Raw genomic sequence first — 20,469 nt, 5'->3', positions numbered from 1 at the left:
ATAAAGCTAGGATATTGCAGTCTGCTCTATCTGCATTGCATCCTGTCTTATAATGTTTTGCATCAGCTTGATGGAAGAATCGATGAATATCAGGAATCACTCACTTACACTGAATATATCACTCATCATACATTATCGAACAAAAATTATCCCGCGTATTTTACTTATGTGAAAAATACATGAATTTACGTCACGAATTTATTATGGCCGCGATACATAAAATGAAAATAATAAAACGAGATAAAACGCACTTTGTCATCTGGATATTATTACCTCATATTCGGCATTGTACATACATTCAGAGCAAACGAAATGGGCAATTGTCTGTCTAGTGATCACAGCATTAAGTACGTGCACATAACTTAATTATCTGATTTAATTTCGACGAGCTCAATTTCAACATACTACATCTGACGAAAAGTAATCGCGTTTCAATTTTATTGAGTGAACATAACGGTTTTTGGACGTCTCTATCGCTGGTTTCAACATCGGTGCAGCGAACAATGGAGCATCGTTATTCACGAATATCTGGCAAACAAGTAATCGCCCGTTATTTTAATCGGCACTCCCGACAAATAAATGTACTTGTTATGCTTTTAACGGTTGATTCGGAATTACTCGCGAAGTGTATATTCTACGGGCTTGTTCGTTTTAGCTACACTGGGGCTGCTCTGGGTCTGCTCTACACAGGATAATACAGGACAGATAAATAGTTTGTCCTGTATTATCTTGTTTAGAGCAGACCCAGAGCTGCCCCAGTGCAGCTAAAACGAACAAGCCCTACGTCTCTCATAACGGCAATTGTAATAAAAAGTATCATGACGCGTCTGCAGTTTGGCACTACTGTCGCGTCGTAGGGTTGACACAATTATCATAGTGACCGATGTGTGGCGCGCGTAGAATTTTTATCGATTATTAATGCTGAATCTTAAGTCCCTATAATTGCGCCACTGCAAATGCGCCATTATGAACATAGAATTAGACACTAGCCTTAATAAAATAATGGAGATAAGCCTAAAACTTTCCACTTTTGTCCGCCATTTTAGTTTAACAGTTTTTATCATGACTCATCGTTTTATTAAGGGATATTATTTTATTAGGTATCTATATCTGCATTTAAAGTTTAATTTACAAGAAATTCTGTGACTTTTACTAATTACTTAAAAACCATTGATATATTAGGAAAGAAATGCTGTGTGCAACGTGTATATCGAAGTATTAACAAAAGTACTTTCTGATTATAGAATCCTTGGCATGCGTAATACGGTCGAATCGGGCATAGAGCTCGTTCCGGGATTAGCGAAGGGCTCAAAGGAGGGTCGCCTGGCCGCTCTCGAGCGGTACGAGGGCCGGTGAGCACGACAGGGCGAGCAAGTCTCTTGCCGACGACCAACAACCCTCTCGTCCGTCACTGTCGACGAACAACAGAACAGGTTCGTACGTCTCTCGTAATTGATAACTACCACTGATTGCATCGCATGATCTCAAGACCGATCACGAGATACTGATGAATTAAGTAAAATTAAGATCCGTAGCTTTTATCCTTAATCCAAGATACTTTTCATATATTGGCAATATCTCATTTCAAATATGGCAATAAATTTCATTATTTATAATCCCAGACAGCATAGCATGGTCAAAAGACGCCCAGAGGATACCTCGAAGACGTTTTTGGGACGACAAAACATCCTCTGGATGTCTTGGTACATCCTTTGGATGTATTTTGGACATGTGCTGTCTGGGATATCTTTGAAAATATATATATATATATATATAGATACATCTTTATTTTATTTTAGATTTTATATACTTTTAAAATTATTCTTTATTTTTTATTCGTCTAAAACAATCTAGATATTCGTAAAACTATATCTACAATACTTCAAAAAAATTGACAAAAATGTTTCAAAGTACATTCTTGAATTTCTAGATATTACATTTTTATTTATTAAATCTGTGCAGTCAGCATATATAGACATACATATAATAACTTATTTAGTTTCATGTAAAAGTTTTGTGTTACTCCCAAACTTTTTCACAAACTTTAACGAAGAGGTTTAACTGTATCGATGGGTAAAAAACGCAAATTATGATGTCGGTCTGCACGTGCAGGTCGACTACTCACGTGGCTTCATAGGCGGATCGATCATTCCTCTCGAACGGATGTTTGCGTTGGGAATCGCGGAAGGGGCGGAAACGGATTGGAGATATCGAAGACTTGGAAGCGCGGGGGACTTATCTCAACGCGTGAGAGGGTATTCTATTATACGATTCTAATAGGGGATGTACGATCATCCGGTTAGACGCATTGTAAACAGAGCTGTTTGTTAGAAGGGTCGTTGCATCTTCTATCCTCGTCCCAGGGGCGTTTAGAAGTGTGTTTAAATGTAGAGCAGCGGAAAATTTTATCTGTTTGTAAACAAAAATTTCCTTAAATGCTTTAGAACATTCCTTTTAACAATTTTTTTATTTTCTATATTTTTGTATTTTTTATTTTGTTCATAAAATAAGAATTTTCTCTCTCTTATCAATCAATACCTGCTTTTTAAAATATTTTTTATTACAAAAAAATGCTAAAAAATGTATACTTTAAAATTTTTTTAAATTTTAATTTTAATTTTTAAGAAACGGATTATTTGGTCTGATTTTATTCAGAAATAAAACACATATTAGACAATTAAAATTTATGTGTTGACAAATAAATATTATTTTAGAACTCGCCTTGTATACTAAAATCGCGAGAGTCAGCTGTTCTTTCGAACCTTGTTGTTCATGTTATTGTTCTAAGTTTTTATTTCAACTAAATGCGATGGCGCACTTTCGGGGAAACTTTTCCATCCTCTCCGGTGATTTAAAGCAGTCAGACATTTTTTTGTTCTACTTCAAGTACTCGGGGATGAGGATCGTGAAGTTCTCGAAGTAGATCGACCGGTATATATACTGGCGACTTTTTGAACTTGTCGAAGAATGTCGGGGTTCACAAAGGTGTTAGCTTTCTAACGGAGGATCGCGGTTGTTGGAAATTCTGCGAAAACCCTTCGGGCAGGCCCATGCTATAGTTGCACAACCAGGTCTTGCCTCAAGATGCACTTCTCAAAGTGCATTCAGAGAACAATTACACTATCTCTGAGAGTTATTATCCTAAACATAACTAATTTCTATTTTGGAATATTGTTAATATTTATGGTTAGACAAAATCGGAAAGAAAGAAACAAAATTGTTTTTTATTAAATTATTTAATTTTTATCGGTTTTTTTAAGGTGAAACTATGAGTTTAGTTTAAAAAAGATACAAATAAATATTAATGAAACATATCAGTTTAGTAAAGTAATTAGTTACTATTTTACTAAAAATTATCTAATAATTATCGCGGTTAAATAAAATATTTATAACTTATCGATCTAAGCTATTGTTCAATAATAATTGAGAAAATTACTTGTTAATTACTATTAAATTATTTATTGATTATTAACTATATTGTGCGCTTTCAAGGAAAGATTGAAAGCGAATGTTATGCATACAATGCAGACTAATTGAGCACCGAATTGATTATTTCTTGAATTCCAATTGATAACTTCGTAATGTCGGTAATTAAAATAAACAACTTAGAGATAGCAAGTCCATTCAAGTAAGGAGCGTTTAAATAAAATCGTGATGCAATTAGAAGTAAGTTATACTTGCGAGCTTTGAATGCTTTATGAATAAGATTTTTTTGAAGAATCAGAACGGAAAAGCTGAAATCGTGAGAATAAGAGAACAAGGAATACTTAGACGTTTAGATGTTTTTGCTTCACAATATTTTATAATGAAAAAATATGATTATGTTTAAGGAAAGTTAAGTAATTAGTTGATCTTTAAATAATTTCTTGGGCATCCTGAAACAAGTTCTCACAATTCTAAGAGAATTAAAAAATAAGAACAAAAATACGTTTATCAAATAAAAAGTTATACGTTTAATTAAACAAAAATAGATACAAAAGTTAACAAGTTCAATCTACGTAAACTAAACATAGATAAATAAGCGAAATTTCCGCATATTGATAAATAATAAAATAAATTAGTAAATGTATACGGTCAATTAATAAAAATATTGATATAAAATTAAAAATTCAAGCAAATTTGATTACATTGAATTAAAAATGGAATTTATGTCGCTAATTAGAATTATCATATTAATTATTCTATTTGCGGATATTTAATAAATCAGAAGAATCCGGAATTAGGTTTTAAATCTGCGTTTTAGTGTTTGACAAAGCACTGATCATTTAAAAGAATTGAAGAAATCGGATTTTGCATCGATCGAGCACAATGGGCCAACAGGCCGCGATGAGTCGGGAAGGAATTAATTTCTTCTCGTTCGCTCGATAGCCAGCACTCTTGCTCGAGCTAGCACTCTCGATATCCGGTACGTCCTCGATGTCAGAGGCATGCTTTATCTCAAAACGCCGATGGTGCGCGATTTGATCATTAATCTCAGAAAATAACACAAAATAACATTAGCAAATTGTGTTCATAGCTTTGCTTTTAACAATCGTAGGACATCGCGTATTCGAATTGAGATTCCAGAAAAACGCAAAGATGATTGTCGCAAAGATAAATATATACTTATCTTTCTTGTTTAATGAGATTAACGTAGTTGTGTTTATAGCTTTGTTATACACTTCTATCTGTAGCATTTCTCTAAAAGTTTTTCTTAAAATTTACAAAAAAATTTTTTTAAGTACTTATACTTTTAGAACTTGATAAATTTTATTTTTAATTAAAAAAATCTTAACAATGTAGAAATATTATTTTGCTTTATAAGCTTTATTTTATTTTAATAATAATATTGGAATGAATTTCTCTCGAAAAAAGATTTATCTTTCGCGTTGTTTATGAACTAGTGTGCACATATAGATATAAATGAAATACGTATAAATGAGCTATGTGCCCTTATTGCAATGTTATCTCGATCGAAACTTCTCACAAATTATTACGTGACTATAGTTTTATTAATTAATTATAGTATAGCTGCGTCCCAGAACCCGCGATCTTAATCTTAATGAAAGATATTTCGACGAACTTGAGAAGTCGATTTTTCCTTAGAAATATTAATAGAGGTCATCATTTACCGCAACATTAAATTTTTCATTAAACCTTAAATTAAATTTTTATTAGAATAAAGTATATCTAAACTTAAAGAGTAAAGCAAAATGTTGCTCGTTTACGATGGCTTGAAACTAGCACGAGGTCGGCAAGTTTTCCTTCTTTTCTTTTTGTCAAAAAGAAGAGATTCTGGATAAAAACCGATAAAAATGCGGTCAAAACTCGATTTAGCGCTTTACTGGAAGGGGGTTTAAGTGCAGGCCAAGTAGGTATGTCAGTACCTAGTGGGATTCCTTAATTAATTAGCGTTAATTAACAAACGTGCGGCAAAGTTGTTGCACTCCGTCTCACGCCTTTCCTCGGTCGACCCTTACCTCGGTATTCTCAAGAGAACCCGAGTACTGCCTTTGAAGTTACATCCGGTTGCAGGGGTTACGGCAGGGTCGTCCATTTCCACATAATATTCGGCAGTACACCCCCTCTAGCCTTTCTGAGGAGCTGGTCTGCCGTTTGCTAATTAAATATCACTGTTGCGTTAATTTTCGCAATAATGTTCCTCTAATTACTTTCCACGAGGTTCTTGATTATGCTTGATAATGAGATGGCGAAACAGATATTTTTGAATTTAATTCTGTATTTCATTCCAGTATTAGTTATTTGATTATAATCAAATAGTTATTTCAATTAAATTTTATTCATCAATTTTTAAACTTTAGTAGTTACCATTTTCGCAAAAATTCTTCAAAATCGTAACGTTTGTCATTCTAATTGTAAGACACAATATCGCAAAATGTTATTGGTGGCTTTTTTTATTTTCTCTTTGAAAAAGTAGACTCGCTCAGTTCTTGCATCTTGATTTGTCTGTTTATTTTTGGCGAGCAATTTTTGAATGACAAATTGTTGCCGCACGCCCGTTGCCGCTTGTTGAAGGAGAAGTTGCACAATGACAAAAATGGGGGCAAAATGGGGGTGGTTATTTCAATGCCTCCTTTTCCTCCCCGACATTACGTCACTTCGGCGCGTTGCTTTGCGCGGAGATGCGACAGCTCGCTGGGGGCCACGCGAGCGGTGAAGGGAGTAGGGCGGCGGAGAAGGTCGATCAATATCAAGCTAAGCGTTCAGCACCTACCAACCTCTGTGGCGACCCGAGTAACGACACGTCCCGCTCGTTGCAGCCGAATAGATTTCGCGAATACAACGTGGAAAACCGCGACATGCTTCTCCGTCTGTCAGCAAATTTCCTCAAGGCTGCAATACGTCTTGCTTGCTCTTTGTAATCAACATTGCATTTTAATATTGCAATCAAATTTATAACAATGCATGAAATGTGCAATTGAAAATTATTTTCTTGTAATTTTCTATTTTATTTTCCATTTATTTTCTCTGATGTTTACTTATCTATTTTCTCTGTTTCCTTGTCACATGGAAAAGAATGGTTGTGTATTTTTTAATATATATATTTATTTTAAATTTTCTTATTTGTTTACAATTTTCTATATTTTTTCCTATGAATTTTTTATATGACAATTTTTCATATGAGATTCGAAATTCAAACAATTACTTTTCTAAATTTTTTCTTAATTCTTAACAATTATTTCTCAAAAATTTTTTTAAAATACTTAAATTATCTGCAGTTACGTAGAATTGATTTGTATATATCTTCTTGTTTAGAAACAAAGATTTCTATCTGAACAAACTGATCTTTATTAATTGAGCGACATAATTTTCTGCCAAAGTGCGGGTAGATTTTCGGAACGAAGCACGCCATTGAAAATTAGAGTTTGCATAATACAGCATGCGCGCTATTAGAAGCCAAGTATAAGTCCCTTTGTTCTTAAGTCACCGATGCAGATTATTAGCGTATTCTACATTTATTAGCGGAAGTTTGTAGTGCTCGAAACTCGACAAGCTTCCGGCAACATAGCTAATTTGATGTACTCGGAGAACCTAAGAGGGAACATCTTTGAACGTTTCCTCGCTCTTATCTCGAAATATCGAAATGACGAGTAAGCTCAAGATTACGACGAATTATATCTTTGTAACGTATATATGTATATACAGTATTATTCCGTGAAGCCAGAACGAGTATGATGCAGATTCCTAATTTTGCATGAGCAGAATTAATTAATATAAATTAGATTTTCAAAGTGTTCCGAAAAAGCTGTTTTGAATTATTAAAAGAAATATATTGTTTATTTAAATTAAGAAAGAACGACGTTTTAAATTATTTTGCTAGGAATTATTGTGAGGTCGCTATGTAAATTAAATTTATATAACTTGTCATCTTTGATGTCGAATGCGAGAAAGAGAATTCTTGATTGAAACCCGACGTGAAACATTTCGTGTATTTTATTTCAAAAATTCAAGCGTAGCGACGAGATAAGTATTGCAGTGGGGCACATAGAAAATTCTAATTAAAGGATCGTATAACAGACGCAGGAGTAATGGTCGATTATTGGCGAGACACCCGTTACACGTGGTCTCGCGTGCATTTTCTATCCCGTATGTACGTTACGTTGTACAAGTTCCACGATAACGTGTCGTAACTGTAAGATATAACTTTTGACGTAGTTTCCAGTGTCCAAACACATACGCATAAACCTGTATATGGGTGCAGCATATAAGAATGTGTGTATGTGTGTGTATACTGAGCTAACAATATCGCGTAGCTGCCGGTTAACGAGGCTGCTGTGGCTACATAAGACACGATCTTACAAAGGACATAGGACGTGCTTCCAGTTTTGTAATTAGCGCCGACACATATTTGCTCTTAAACAGCAACACCCTCTGTTTGGATTTTCTTATGCGAGATCAAACATAGATGTACAGCGTTTATTACATCGATTATTTTTCTCCGCGTCAATCAAATGTCTTCTTTTCCATCCGATTAGATCTTATTTCAAAATTATTATTTTTACAATTCGAAAGCTACTTCAATGCCCACGTTTAACCGGAAAAGAGCAAAATCTCATCGATATCTCATTAAATTTCAGCATTGCTAGTTCTAGATAACAATAGTATCATTTGTCCTACAAATCGTAAGCCGTGATAGTGTACCGTCCAACTGATTAACTGTAGCAAACCCGATTGCATTGTGTACGCTTCTAATTTCACTATTGCAACTGCAGTACTCGCGCGTACGCCGTGCATATTAAATTAATTATCACCGAGCGAATAATTAATTATTTATTCGATCTAGCTTGTTCACTTTGTCCATAACGCCAATTAGCCGGTAACGACGATAAAATCGTGCAAGGCGAGCGCTTCTTTAAGAATTTGAGAATATTCCGAGATTGAAAAAGGTTTTGGACTGATAAAATTAAAAAAGTGATAAATAAAATGGAATAATGATGGTCGATGGTGGCTATTTCTCAGGAATGGTTTAGCAGAGAATGTGCGATACTAGCAAACCACATCTTAGCACAGCCATTACTTGACAAATAAGATTTTATAACCCTGCGCGCGACCCATTTACTGGGCACCGGTCATCGACCGATTCGCTCACCATTTTTACTCCCACTAACGAAAAACGCCGCGCACATGGAATGTAATAAATATCCGAAAGGCTCAATATAACTGGCGATTAGTTTTTGCATAATTAGTGACTGGAAATAATGGAACTGTGTGTTCACGAACCGAGCTCCAACACAGTTCATAAGCAATAAAACAATTGTCATCAATTAGTTCCAGATATTTAAACCAAATTTTAATTTGAGATTTAATTACAAGCACCATGTAACACCAAATATTGAAACGAAAGTAACATGATAAATAATAAACATTTCAACGCTTTCTCAAAATAAAAAAATTGACACTCAATTGACCAAGAAGAAAAAACTTGTTAAAGAGAAACATTCGATTTCTCAAACAATTTACAATATTTTCTTCTAAAGCGAAAATTCTCGAACAACAAAATTCTGGAAACTTATGCAACAAGCAAGGGATAGCCTCACGCTGCCCTGTTGCGACGTCGTCATATTTTCCATCGGCGCTTCGGCATTTCCGTTCGATATTTTCCCGCGACTTTGCCGGGCGAAGAAAAATGGGGGCCGGTTCAGGGAAGACAGGGGGAAATATCTGCAGGAAGGGACGGTGCCGTCGAGTGGCGGACGTGAATTTATTGCATCCAGACGAGGCGAAATCGAAAGGGGGGTTGGCCAGAAATGGCAGGAGGAGGTGGTGAGCCGATAGCGTAACATAGGGGGATAGGCGACGTTAGTGGGGCGTGGCAATGCGTCGCTTATTATATTTTTCTTATTATTTATCATCTTTCATAAATACACACACCGATCTCTCACTCTCACGGATACTTATCCTCGGAATAAAGGGTGAAAGGGTTGGAGGAGAGGAGGAAAGCAGAGTGATTTATAGAGGTCTCGAATTAGTGTCATCCATCTCAACATTTTTCCTCCGTGTATTAATCCGGATACCGCGCTAAAATACTAGGTATCTCGTAAATCGTGTATTTTGCGCTTAGAGATAAAGTCAATTGGATCGTATAATTCCTCTAGATTGGTTGTTTACTCGATAACAATAGCAGTGATACTATTTCTTCCCATTTTGGCTGCCTTTCGAGACTAAAATCCGGATTTCACATTTGGTAGCTCCAGTATCTGAAAAATATATCCGCAAAAATATCTTACAATATAAAATATACTATATCTTTGACACAATTTTAATTGACAATTTGTTAATTTTAATGTTACACTGGTTTCAACAATTTTGATATTCACAAACATAATACTTATGAATTAGAGCTTTAATCGATTTTTAAGAGTTTGTCAATTTTATTTGACGAGAATAATACGATGAAAGAATAGTAATTGCCTCGCATAAGCTCAATCTAATCCAACGTGGAATCCACCTGCATACTAATTCAGATACTTTTAAACTCGCATGACCTAAAAGTAGCAGACGGATAAAATCGAGAATCCATTAGTGACCAATTGAAATTCCGATCTAGTCCGCTAAAGAGCGAAGTACTTAAATACTTTTATACGAGCGACGAACGTCTTTCGTCATTATTATAGTTTCATAAGAGTCCATTATCGTCAGCGGTTATAAGATCAAAAATTTTATAGTTTACACATGCTACAAAACTCTAGAATCATAACATGAAATATTCTACGACAAAAGTCTTTTTTCGTTTAATTTAATAAGAATTAACAATCCGTGCGAATTTAATTTAGTTGAATATAAATTTAATTATAGGAAAATTAAAGAAACGATTAAATTTGTTGAATAATAAATAACTAAAACAGAAACAAATTTTTAATTGACATAAAATCGAATGCACACAGAGCATTAACATCATCTCGCGCAGGCATTGCGGCGAATATCGTAAAATCGGAAATTAGAGACCTTTATCAGCGAAGGGTTGGGCGGCGGCGATCAGGTATTTTAATGGATTCAATTTGGATTGGTGCCAGGCAAGCTCGTGCCAATTGCCGAAAGATGCTAGTAAAAGATGAAACCCTCCACTTGTCGTCGGACAAATTAATCGCCATCTCGGCGAATCAAGCCTATATTATTATTAAAGAAGTCGCAATGCAAGCTTAATAAATTATCTAGTTTGGAACGATCAAAATTCAAGATTAAAATCAAGATTTTTTTTAGCAAACCTGTTGATATAAAAGAAGAACTTCTTATATGATCAAATTTTAAGGATTTATATTTATATAACTAAAAGAATTATAGATAATTTTAATTAAAATTTAATAAAATTTAATGAAAAATTATTTCTGTAGATGCAATCTCGCTAATACCCGGACAATTTTCGTCATAAATATTTCAGCGTCGTTTCGCCTTAGGAATTCCCGACGTCGTTTCGCGAATAGGCGACAACATCCCTCGACGTGACTTCCGAAATTTTGTCGGAACGACGTATTCTCGGCACCCGACATCGGAAAAGGCGGGCACGCGTGACACGTGTCGCGCGCACGTACACCCGTCAACTGCCGGATAAAACCATTTGTCAAATTCAGTTCTGCTGAACGAAGGAGGCTTCCCCAAATTCCTTTGACGCTCCGCGAAAGGAATCGGCAGCTTGCCCAAGTCGGAAGTGCCCAAACTGGAACTAGAAGCATGTAGAGCAAGATGTTCCACATTATAGTACTCTCTACGTCAAGCTGTGAATTTTTTTATGATGTTAATAACGAACAAAAATATTGATACTTTCTCTAGAAATCATATCCATTTTCAGTCCGTGCGTAAAATCCTGGCAACAAAGTTACTTCGTTCTTTCCAAACAAAGCGAGATAAAAAACGGCACCGCCAGCGGTTTTTGCAATTAGCGAGTTTAGCATGTCCCACTCGTGGCAAACGTTTTTTTTTTTTTTTTTCTGTTCGCCATTTGCTCCCGGCGCATTGTCGAATCAAACGCCATTACTAAACGTTCATCATCATGCTGTCTCAATATTTCTTCACCCTCGCCTAGTTCCCTCGGGATAATACAAATATTGTTCTAAGGAAAGTCGCCGTACGCTTCTCTCTGTGAGCTGTTCGCAAAAAACCCATTTTTTCTGTATCTAATTTATGCTAATTTATGGTACTATTATAATTCGCACTTTGAAACTCTCCAGAATATAAGTATAGTATAAACGGCTTAGAAAACTTATGTTGAGAATATAAAAGTCACCTATATATTTTTAAAGACAGTTTAAAAATATTTTAGTTCTTTATTTCACACCTGGAATGGAAAATTAAAATCATTATTGCTATTTAAAGTTTTGTTTCTATAAATGCATTTAATTTTAATTTAATGCAATTTTATCTGCAGTAATTTATTTCTATTTAATATATTTTTGAATAAAAGTATCGGTTAAATCATTAAAAAATATCATCAATAATCAGAAAAACTAAAAAATATTTATCAGATTGACTCATTTCATAGATTACAAAATATTTTGCCTTTGTGTATACTTATTCTTCGAGTTAAAACCCAAATTTTTACTGTGAAAGACATATTGTGTCCAATATTGGTAATAAAATATTAAATAATGCCAAATCAATGAAAAAAAGATTTCAATGATTAAATTAAAAAATATTTCTAAATTTGATTTATTTTTCAGATTAAAATAATTGTTTTCTAAACACGTACTTATTCTTTGAATAACAGTTAAAATTTAAATTTTTACTGTAAAAGGTATATATGTATATTTAATTATAAATATATTTATAATATGTAAATTACATATAATAATAGCGAAAGTGTATTAATTTACATGATTAATATAAATTTTCGATAGAGATAACCATTTTTCAAATAATTCCGCTGACAATTTAAATTAATGATAGGAAAATTAGGATGTATTTAATTTCCAATTTTAATTTTGTTGTTACTATGCGAAAAGAATGGCGATATAATGGTCACAATGAATAAAAGCGGTCGATCGCATATTTATATCGAATTATCGAAGGTTTCTGTGTCTCGCGCAATGCATCACGAAGATTGAGATGCAAATGGTTGAGAAGGAAAATCGGGATAGAGAAAAAAGAATTAAGAGAAATGTAAAAAATATATGAGACCACTCGATTCTAATGTATCAAAAATATATCCAACGGTATCTTTAAATATTGTGCGTAATTAAATGCATTGAATAAATTTTATTTTTGTTTTATTTTTTATACGATCAGCATTTTACATTATAAAACATAATAGAGCAAATATACCTTATTTTAATTTATGAATTTATTGTATCTATAAATTTTATATTTTCCATATATGTTTTATTAATATATTATATCATATTAAATTTAGATTCCGTATCATAAATAATGTTTTTGTACAATCTAAAGTTTGCGATCACAATTTTGATTGCAGATGTCCTGACAGTGGGCCCCGGGCCATCAGGATGCCGACAGACGACGACTATGGCCGAAGAGATCGTCTCCTGTTGCACCAGCACCCGATTGCTCAGTACGGGTCTTCGTCATCCCCGCTTCCCGGATCGAGCGCACCGAGTTCCGCCGGCGTGGGGACACAGATTAGCCTCAGCAATCCCAGTGACTGCTTTAAACAGCAGCAATCGTCCGATTTGCGTCCGGTCACGAGTACCGCGAGCCAGTCGGATCAACAGACCCAAAGTAACGAGCATGTCGGGTCCCGAATGGTCGATTGGCACGAGAAAACCGCAGAAAAGTCAACGATCGACTTCTCCAAGTGCGGAGAGGGTCGTCCGTCGAGTTGCGAGCGCTTCGGGCATTATCAGACCCAGAGCGGCGAATATGTGGGGGTCCGAATGGGAGGTGAGCGGCACGACAAGACCGCGGACAAGTCTTGCATTGATTACACGAAGTGCGGAGAGGGTCGTCAGACAAGTTGCGAGCGTTTCGGACACTATCAGACCCAAAGTGGCGATCAGACTCATGTCGGTGTGCGGATGGCCGATCGACACGAGAAGTCGTCCGACAAACCGTCGGTCGATTTCACCAAGTGCACCGCTGACGGCCGACAGTCGAGTTGCGAGCGTTTCGGGCATTATCAGACTTCGACATTCAGTCAGTCCTCGTTGCAGGGACACTACGGCGGCGCGCATACCGGCGCCGATCGTTTCGCGCGATTCAACGATCTCAGCGCGCTGCACGGCGAGCAGCGGCCCGCGAACGATCGTTACTCAGTCTGCAATCCGGAGTTGCGTTTCGACACGGCGAGTTCGAGCGGTTCCAATGAGTACGCGAACGCGAACGCGCTCGCGGGTCCCTTCGCCTCGGAGACGTTCCCGTCACCGCCGTCGCCGGCGCCGGCGAACGACCGCTTCGTCCCGCCACCGCCATTGTCGCCCAGTCCGAGCGAGAAGTATGCCTCGAGCCAGAGTCTGGCTGATTACACTGCTGCTGATCGCGTTCTGCCCCCCAATTCTCCGGGGTCCAAGTATAGCGCCGACGGCGCCGCTTCAGCATCGCCGATGTCCGCCAAGGAGCGCTTCGCCTCCGCCGAACGGCTGCTGGTTAATCAGCAGTCAGTCACGAGCGACGCTAAGGATCAACAACGTTACGCTGGACCACCGGACCGCCTGCTATCAGGGTCCTCCCCGGTCCTGGGAGGACTTCAGGCTGGATTACAAACGGGACTCCAGAATAGTGGAGTATACGCCAAAGATACTCGCTACGCCGCCATTTCCGCGGACAAGATACTATCCTCCTCGCCGATACACGCTCCGGTACCGGAGAGATTCGTCGGCAAATCGGAAAGGTACTTGGGCGAATCGCCCATTCACGATAGATATCCTCGACAGGACGCATCAACGGCAGCACATCATGAGCGATATTCGACGATGGCGACGGCCGAGAGGTCAGTTCAAGTTAGAAGTTATTCAATTGTTATCTTTTGATTTTTGTGAAAAAATCGTGTACCGCAGCACTTACTGACAAATTTGACAAAAATAGAACATTTCTAGTCAGATCAAACTTTTTATTTGCACTAACAGAACTCTAAAAAATATTTGTGCCAAAATTTCGTTCAGAGTTCACTGATTGATTTAAAAGTTATTCGTCTAAAATTGCAGCAAAATACAATCGATGCACTACGCAATTCATTCCGCGATTTTTGAAATTGTTTGTTATGCTATTTCTTCCCGTTAATCTTACGGAATATTTATAATAAATACATCCCAAAGTTTCTCTCTCTCTTTATCATTGATTAGAGAAAAAATTACAATTACAAATATTTTCTCCAACAAAACAGTTAAAATTTATATTAGTTTTGAATATTATATCTTTTTGCATTATCCAAATCGATTTATTAGATGTTTCAAAATTCAACCATTTTTCATTAATAATAAATAACTGTTAAACTTTTTAATTAGTCAATCCAAATATAAAATTTTACACGAATATTTGTTAAAATTTTGTGAATTTTCTGTGCAAATTAAAAATTTGACCTATTTGGAAATGTTTCGTTTTTGTCAATTAGTGCTGCGGTGTGCAATTTTCTACAAAAATCAATATCCCTAATTTAATTAATTAAATACAAGTGTTAAAATTAAAAATATAAAATAAATTTTACAAATTATAGGTGAATCTCCTACATTGCGAAGCATTTATGTACATTTACTCAATTCTGCAGGTTCCTCTCGAATTCGCCTAATCCTGAGAGCGCGCATCAGCGCTATTCATCTGCAGATCGCACATCTCTTCAAACTTCTTCCAATAATTCCGAACAGAACCGGCGTCTCTACACTGATAGAGGCGTCGAGACGGTTTGTCAGAAGTACACCGATCGGTCAATTGGTTCTCCGGCATCCGCCGACTTTGGCCGATATTCCGGCTTTCCGGAAGTCAGCAATCAGACGCGATACGTGTCTAGCAACGACCGCTTCAACGACCTCGCACTACAGCGTTGCGGCCAGTCACGGTCGACCGACAGATTTTCGACCGATCGATACCTGGCTGGATCGTCACCCGCACACGACGGCAGACTGTCCAGTGCCGAGACGCCGCGTTATATCGTCTCCTCTACCGAACGTCTGCTGGCGCCGACGTCCTCCTCGTCGTCCTCCTCTTCAGAAACTGGTGAGCTCGTTATTCGTGTTTCTTAAAAAGAAAAGAGTTAAACTAAGAAGGCTTAGTTTTTTTCTATGTCAAAATATTCGTATCGTCAGCTTTGTAGATAATTTTAATATTTTTTTCCTATACTTAAATATTTAAAATCTCAATTATACATTCTTTAATTGTTTTATTTAAAAATTTTATCACCTCACTGATGATCTTTCGAAGCTCGTGAAAATTTCCTTCTGTGATTAATCCACATGCAATATCAATTCTCTTTTCGAAACTTAGGCACCAGATATCATTCGCCCTACACGGCGACCACCGGTACTCAGTCGGGATCGGGAACCAACGAGCGCTTCACGCCTACATCCGAAACTTCGTCTAACATCCACCGCAGCGGCTATCAGACCGCGAAGAGCACCGTCGACAAATATCTGGTTTCGAAGTCGGTTCAAAGCAGCTACGATCGCTACACAGTCGGCAATCAGAACGATCACCAGTTCAGCCAGGATCGATACTTCGCTTCCGGGGGCAGTGGCGATCGATTTCAGAATTCTTCCGGAACTGACCGCTTTCATACTTCTGCTGAACGCTATTCGCCGGCGCGCAGCGTCGCTGACAAATACCTGTCCTTGCCGAAGCCCAAGGATAGGTTCACCAGTCGTATAACGCCCATCTCCTGCGCTACTGCAGTTGCGACGTCTTCCACCGATCGCACATACTGCTCGTCCAGCGTGAGCTATGTACCCCCAACTGCGCATACTCCCGTTGAACGATATGTACCCCAACCACCGCCCGAAGTGCTCTATCCAGAAAGGTAAGAATAAGTATCATAAACAAATGATTATATTTTCTGCATTTTTAGAAAAAATCTCTCTATCTTTGCTTTAAAAGAATTTTATCAATTTTTAAAGAATGAACGTGGATTTTTTCATAACTTTTGTAATATATATTGCTTTGATAAAGTTCTAATTACGAAATTTTGCAGTATTTCAAAATATTAATATTTCAGAAACATATTTTATTACCTCAAACTTGACAAAGAGAAGTGAAAAGTCGATTTATCACCATTTTAATATAAGAGTATCTTTTTAAACCTTGAATTTTATGACTTTCCAGGTACGTGGACAGATATGTGCCCCCCGCAGCGCATACGCCGACTGATCGATACGTACCCGCGAGCGATTCTGGTGATCCATACATGCGTCGCGACCTTGGCTTCCATCACCATTATCGGCTACCGCCGCCCGCCGGCTATCCGTACCAGACACACTTTCGGTTCCGCGGATTTGCGTACGCGACGTCCGGCCGGCTAGGCGGAAGCCCCGGTTCCAGCAGCTCCAGCAGTACGACGTCTAATCAGCGCGAAACATTCGCCACGTCGCCATTGTTGAGGCCCAAAGTGCGTACGTCCGCGGTCGAGTTTGGCGCCGCCGCCGGCACCGTCGGCGCCGCGACGACCACATCAACGACCGGCGTTGGTGTTAGCCGTCATGTGTGCACAAATCCAGCCGCCTGTTGCGGAGACGCGTCCAATGGCAGAGCCTGTTGCCAGATGAGGAGGTCTCTGCCACCTGGAACACTTCCGACGATACCTACACAGTCTTCTTCATGGTGAGTACTTGCTTATGTATTCTAGACTTAAGAGATTATTTGGTGAGATTTGCAAACGTTTGAGGTTCTTGAATCCGTGTATTTTACGAAAAAAGAAGGATGGAATTATAATTGTGTAACGCTCGTTGAAAAATGTCATTGTTACACAAACAGATCATGATATATTTTTCTATGTTTATTCATATTTTGGTAAACTTAATTATTCATGTATGAATACATGAATCGTTAATATACCTTTCCTTCTAAAAATAATTTTTAAAAATAATTAAATAAACAATATATATATTTAAATAAAAATCAAATAGCACAAATTAAATATTTAATAATTTTTTTCAATTAATTAAAGATATATTTAGAAGGCCGTAATATATCTTTGCAAGAGTTAAAAATTTTGAATTTTATCTCTAAATTTGGAATCGTGCACATGCTGCCGACAAAAAAATTAATTACAGCGAGCTTTAAGAACAGATGAAAGCCATAGCGTGTTTTGAGAGCTTGCGCATGTTACCCCGGATTAGAGGGAAAGTAGGGTGGGAGGAAGGGCGATTGGATAGCTTCCGCAATGCATATGCTCGCGTTATAATGCACCAGTATAATAAAGCTCACGAATTAGAGTGGAAGAGCCTTAATTTCGGGATAAGTGTTATTTATGGGAGCGATAAATGTTCGTAAGATAAGATTTTGATATGAACACAACACCTTCCAGTTTTCCCAATTTAACCGAAAACATTTTTAATTTTTTTCTGAATGTATTATGTCGACAATATTCTACTTGATTCTACTTTTTATTAAAATAATTTTTTTATTTTCGATAATTTCATCGATATAACATAGGAACTCGATGTCAATTTATTTTAAATTATATTTAATAAAAAATTCAGATATAACGTTTACATGCAAAATTTACATTCTTCAAAATTTTTCGCAAATTATATACATTTTTTATTACAGTCTGAGAAACAAGATTAAATTAAATTAAATTATGATTATAATTTTTATAGATTCCACGTATGACTTTTATCATCATTTATTTCTCTTTCTAAAATTGCAGACTATTGAAAATTATACAAAAGTTTTGCGTCTAGATCTCTCAATTTAATATATATAGCCAGAGACTCTTTTCCTGACTTAGGGTGTTTACGATAATTCAAGTTCGAGTTAGTTTCACTAGGACCGACAATGAGATATACATAACCATCTAGAACCTTTATGATTCATGACAACTCGACGCTGTCTTGTATTGCTTGAGTTAAATTCATTGAATTTGTTGAGTTTAATAAATATAATTATATACATATATATATAATTATATCTATTAAAGAGGTATACCAACACACACACACATACATACCAACATTATTTGTTTCTTTCATAGACTGATTTGCAGTTGACATTTTTTTATTACAATAAAATTTGCTCTATAAACTCAACAAATTCAATTAATTTAACTCAAGCAATACAAGACAGCGTCGAGTTGTCATAAATCATAAAGATTCTAGATGGTTATGTCTATCTCATTTTTCGGTCCTAGTAAAACTAACTCGAACTTGAATTATCGTAAACACCCTTAGTAGTGTCGTTTTTTGAACTTGGCCGGAGACACTACCGCGTCTCCTGATATGTGTGTGTAATAATATTGTATATTTTATTAACAGTCACTTACAATTAGTCAGCTGCTTGTAATAATTAGAAGAGAAATAGTAATTCATAAATTATTAAAGAAATGTACGAAAATACGCGATATATTACTTTGTTCCGTGAAAATATAATAGATTGTGCCATCGAAATGGTATCGATTCATACATTTCTTGGCATTACGAATGCTTTAATGATCGTTGAAACGTTTTCGAGATGGAAAGGAATGGAAGAAAATAAAATGGACCGCGATACTCCATTAACCTGATTGCTGCGACGAAAGCGGCGACCTTTTCGAGGTTTTCGGCTTTTGCGTCGCCAAATGCGGACTTGTGTCCTAAATTTCTGACCGCGCTAAAAGTGTCGCCTCTTTGCATCTTGAAGATACGATGAGAATAAAATTTGATTAATAATCGATAAGGTATCACCGACAGCTGTTAGACATGGAAGAATTGATAAACCGAACTGGATATTTTATAAACACATTTAAATGTTAGTAGAAATAGTTTTTCAAATTTCTGTATTTATGACATTCGAAAATGACATTCTGTATTTAAAAAAAACCGCAAGAAATCCAATTTTCCAAATTAATAATGAAAGGCTAGTAAAAAATTTAACTTTTATCAAAGAATCTCTGTTTAAATATATGTGAAAGGTTTCTATTACAATGCAAGATTAAATATCTAACAGTACCAATATAATATGTCTATTATTTACATTGAAAACTGTGCATACAATGATTATTACAACTTACAAAAAAATTTGCTTTAAAAAATAAGTAATTTGCGGATAAAATTAACAATTTACAAATGCTTACTGCTGCAATTATTGTTTATAACTTACAATTGGACGATAATATTAATCTATATTCGTAAAATTTCTATGAAATTACGACAAATTGCAAACGGTTATCTCTGAACATGATTTTCACAAAATCGATCCTGGATGAAGTCAGTCTTTCGCTCTGCATCCTTTTATTCAAATTTCATCTAAATTAATCCAGATTGCTGCAGTACGATCTGCTCGTGGTAGCGAAGGTGGATAGCACGGGTTAGGAGGGAATAGGGGTAGACGAATGACCCGGAAGTCGTAAGGGGAGCATCCGGGCATTGTCTTGCGCCGACAACGACGACGTTCCACGAGTTGCCGGCAACTTCAGTAATTATGTCGTGCTCGTGAGTTTAACTGGCCCCGTCGCACGAAATTGCAATCTGACACCGGCCGTCGCCATGTCAGTTTCAATTAAGGATTTTATCCTCGCTCCCCTAACATCTCTGCTCCTCTTCTCGCTCTATGATCCTTAACAACCGTGGCGACAAAATTGCCAACGCGATCTGTGCTTAAGGTGCATCCACTAAACAAAGCCCTTTGTATGCAGAATTCAAGTTTGACATTTTACCTTCAAGTTGCTTTGAGAAATATTTTTAGACCGTTTATTGCAATTTTAATCTAGCATTATATAAAAAATAATTGTATTATATTATAATAATTAATAATAATAATATTATAATAATTGTACTATATTATAATAATTAAATGCTTGTTCGAGATAACATATTACATTCAATCGCCGAATTCTGAATCTCTAGAAATGATAGTGTCCAGCACATCAGCTTCGCGATGCTTGCTGGTCGTCGTGAGAAT

At 36.5% G+C, this 20,469-nt stretch overlaps 1 protein-coding gene across 5 annotated transcripts in view; it reads left to right on the top strand.

Moving 5' to 3' along the window:
- Positions 1-20,469, top strand: part of rho-5 (rhomboid-5) — a 64,094-nt gene that overhangs the window by 9,868 nt on the left and 33,757 nt on the right. For 4 of the 5 annotated variants that reach the window (XR_010888480.1, XM_012371596.2, XM_012371595.2 and 1 more), the window contains exons 2-6: positions 1,245-1,433; positions 12,908-14,377; positions 15,152-15,597; positions 15,865-16,393; positions 16,696-17,190. Coding sequence is in view for 4 of the 5 variants with exons in the window: in XM_012371596.2 (XP_012227019.1) it covers positions 12,939-14,377; positions 15,152-15,597; positions 15,865-16,393; positions 16,696-17,190 (2,909 nt within the window). In the remaining variant the exon portion in view is untranslated. Of the gene's footprint in view, positions 1-1,028; positions 1,101-1,244; positions 1,434-12,907; positions 14,378-15,151; positions 15,598-15,864; positions 16,394-16,695; positions 17,191-20,469 lie in introns of those variants that run through there. The other variant, XM_012371594.2, reaches the window with a different exon arrangement.

Source organism: Linepithema humile, chromosome 2, assembly GCF_040581485.1.
Source record: "Linepithema humile isolate Giens D197 chromosome 2, Lhum_UNIL_v1.0, whole genome shotgun sequence".
Taxonomy (NCBI): Eukaryota; Metazoa; Arthropoda; class Insecta; order Hymenoptera; family Formicidae; genus Linepithema; species Linepithema humile.
The sequence above is the reverse complement of the archived record's forward strand: the minus strand, read 5'-3'. Positions and strand labels throughout refer to the sequence as shown.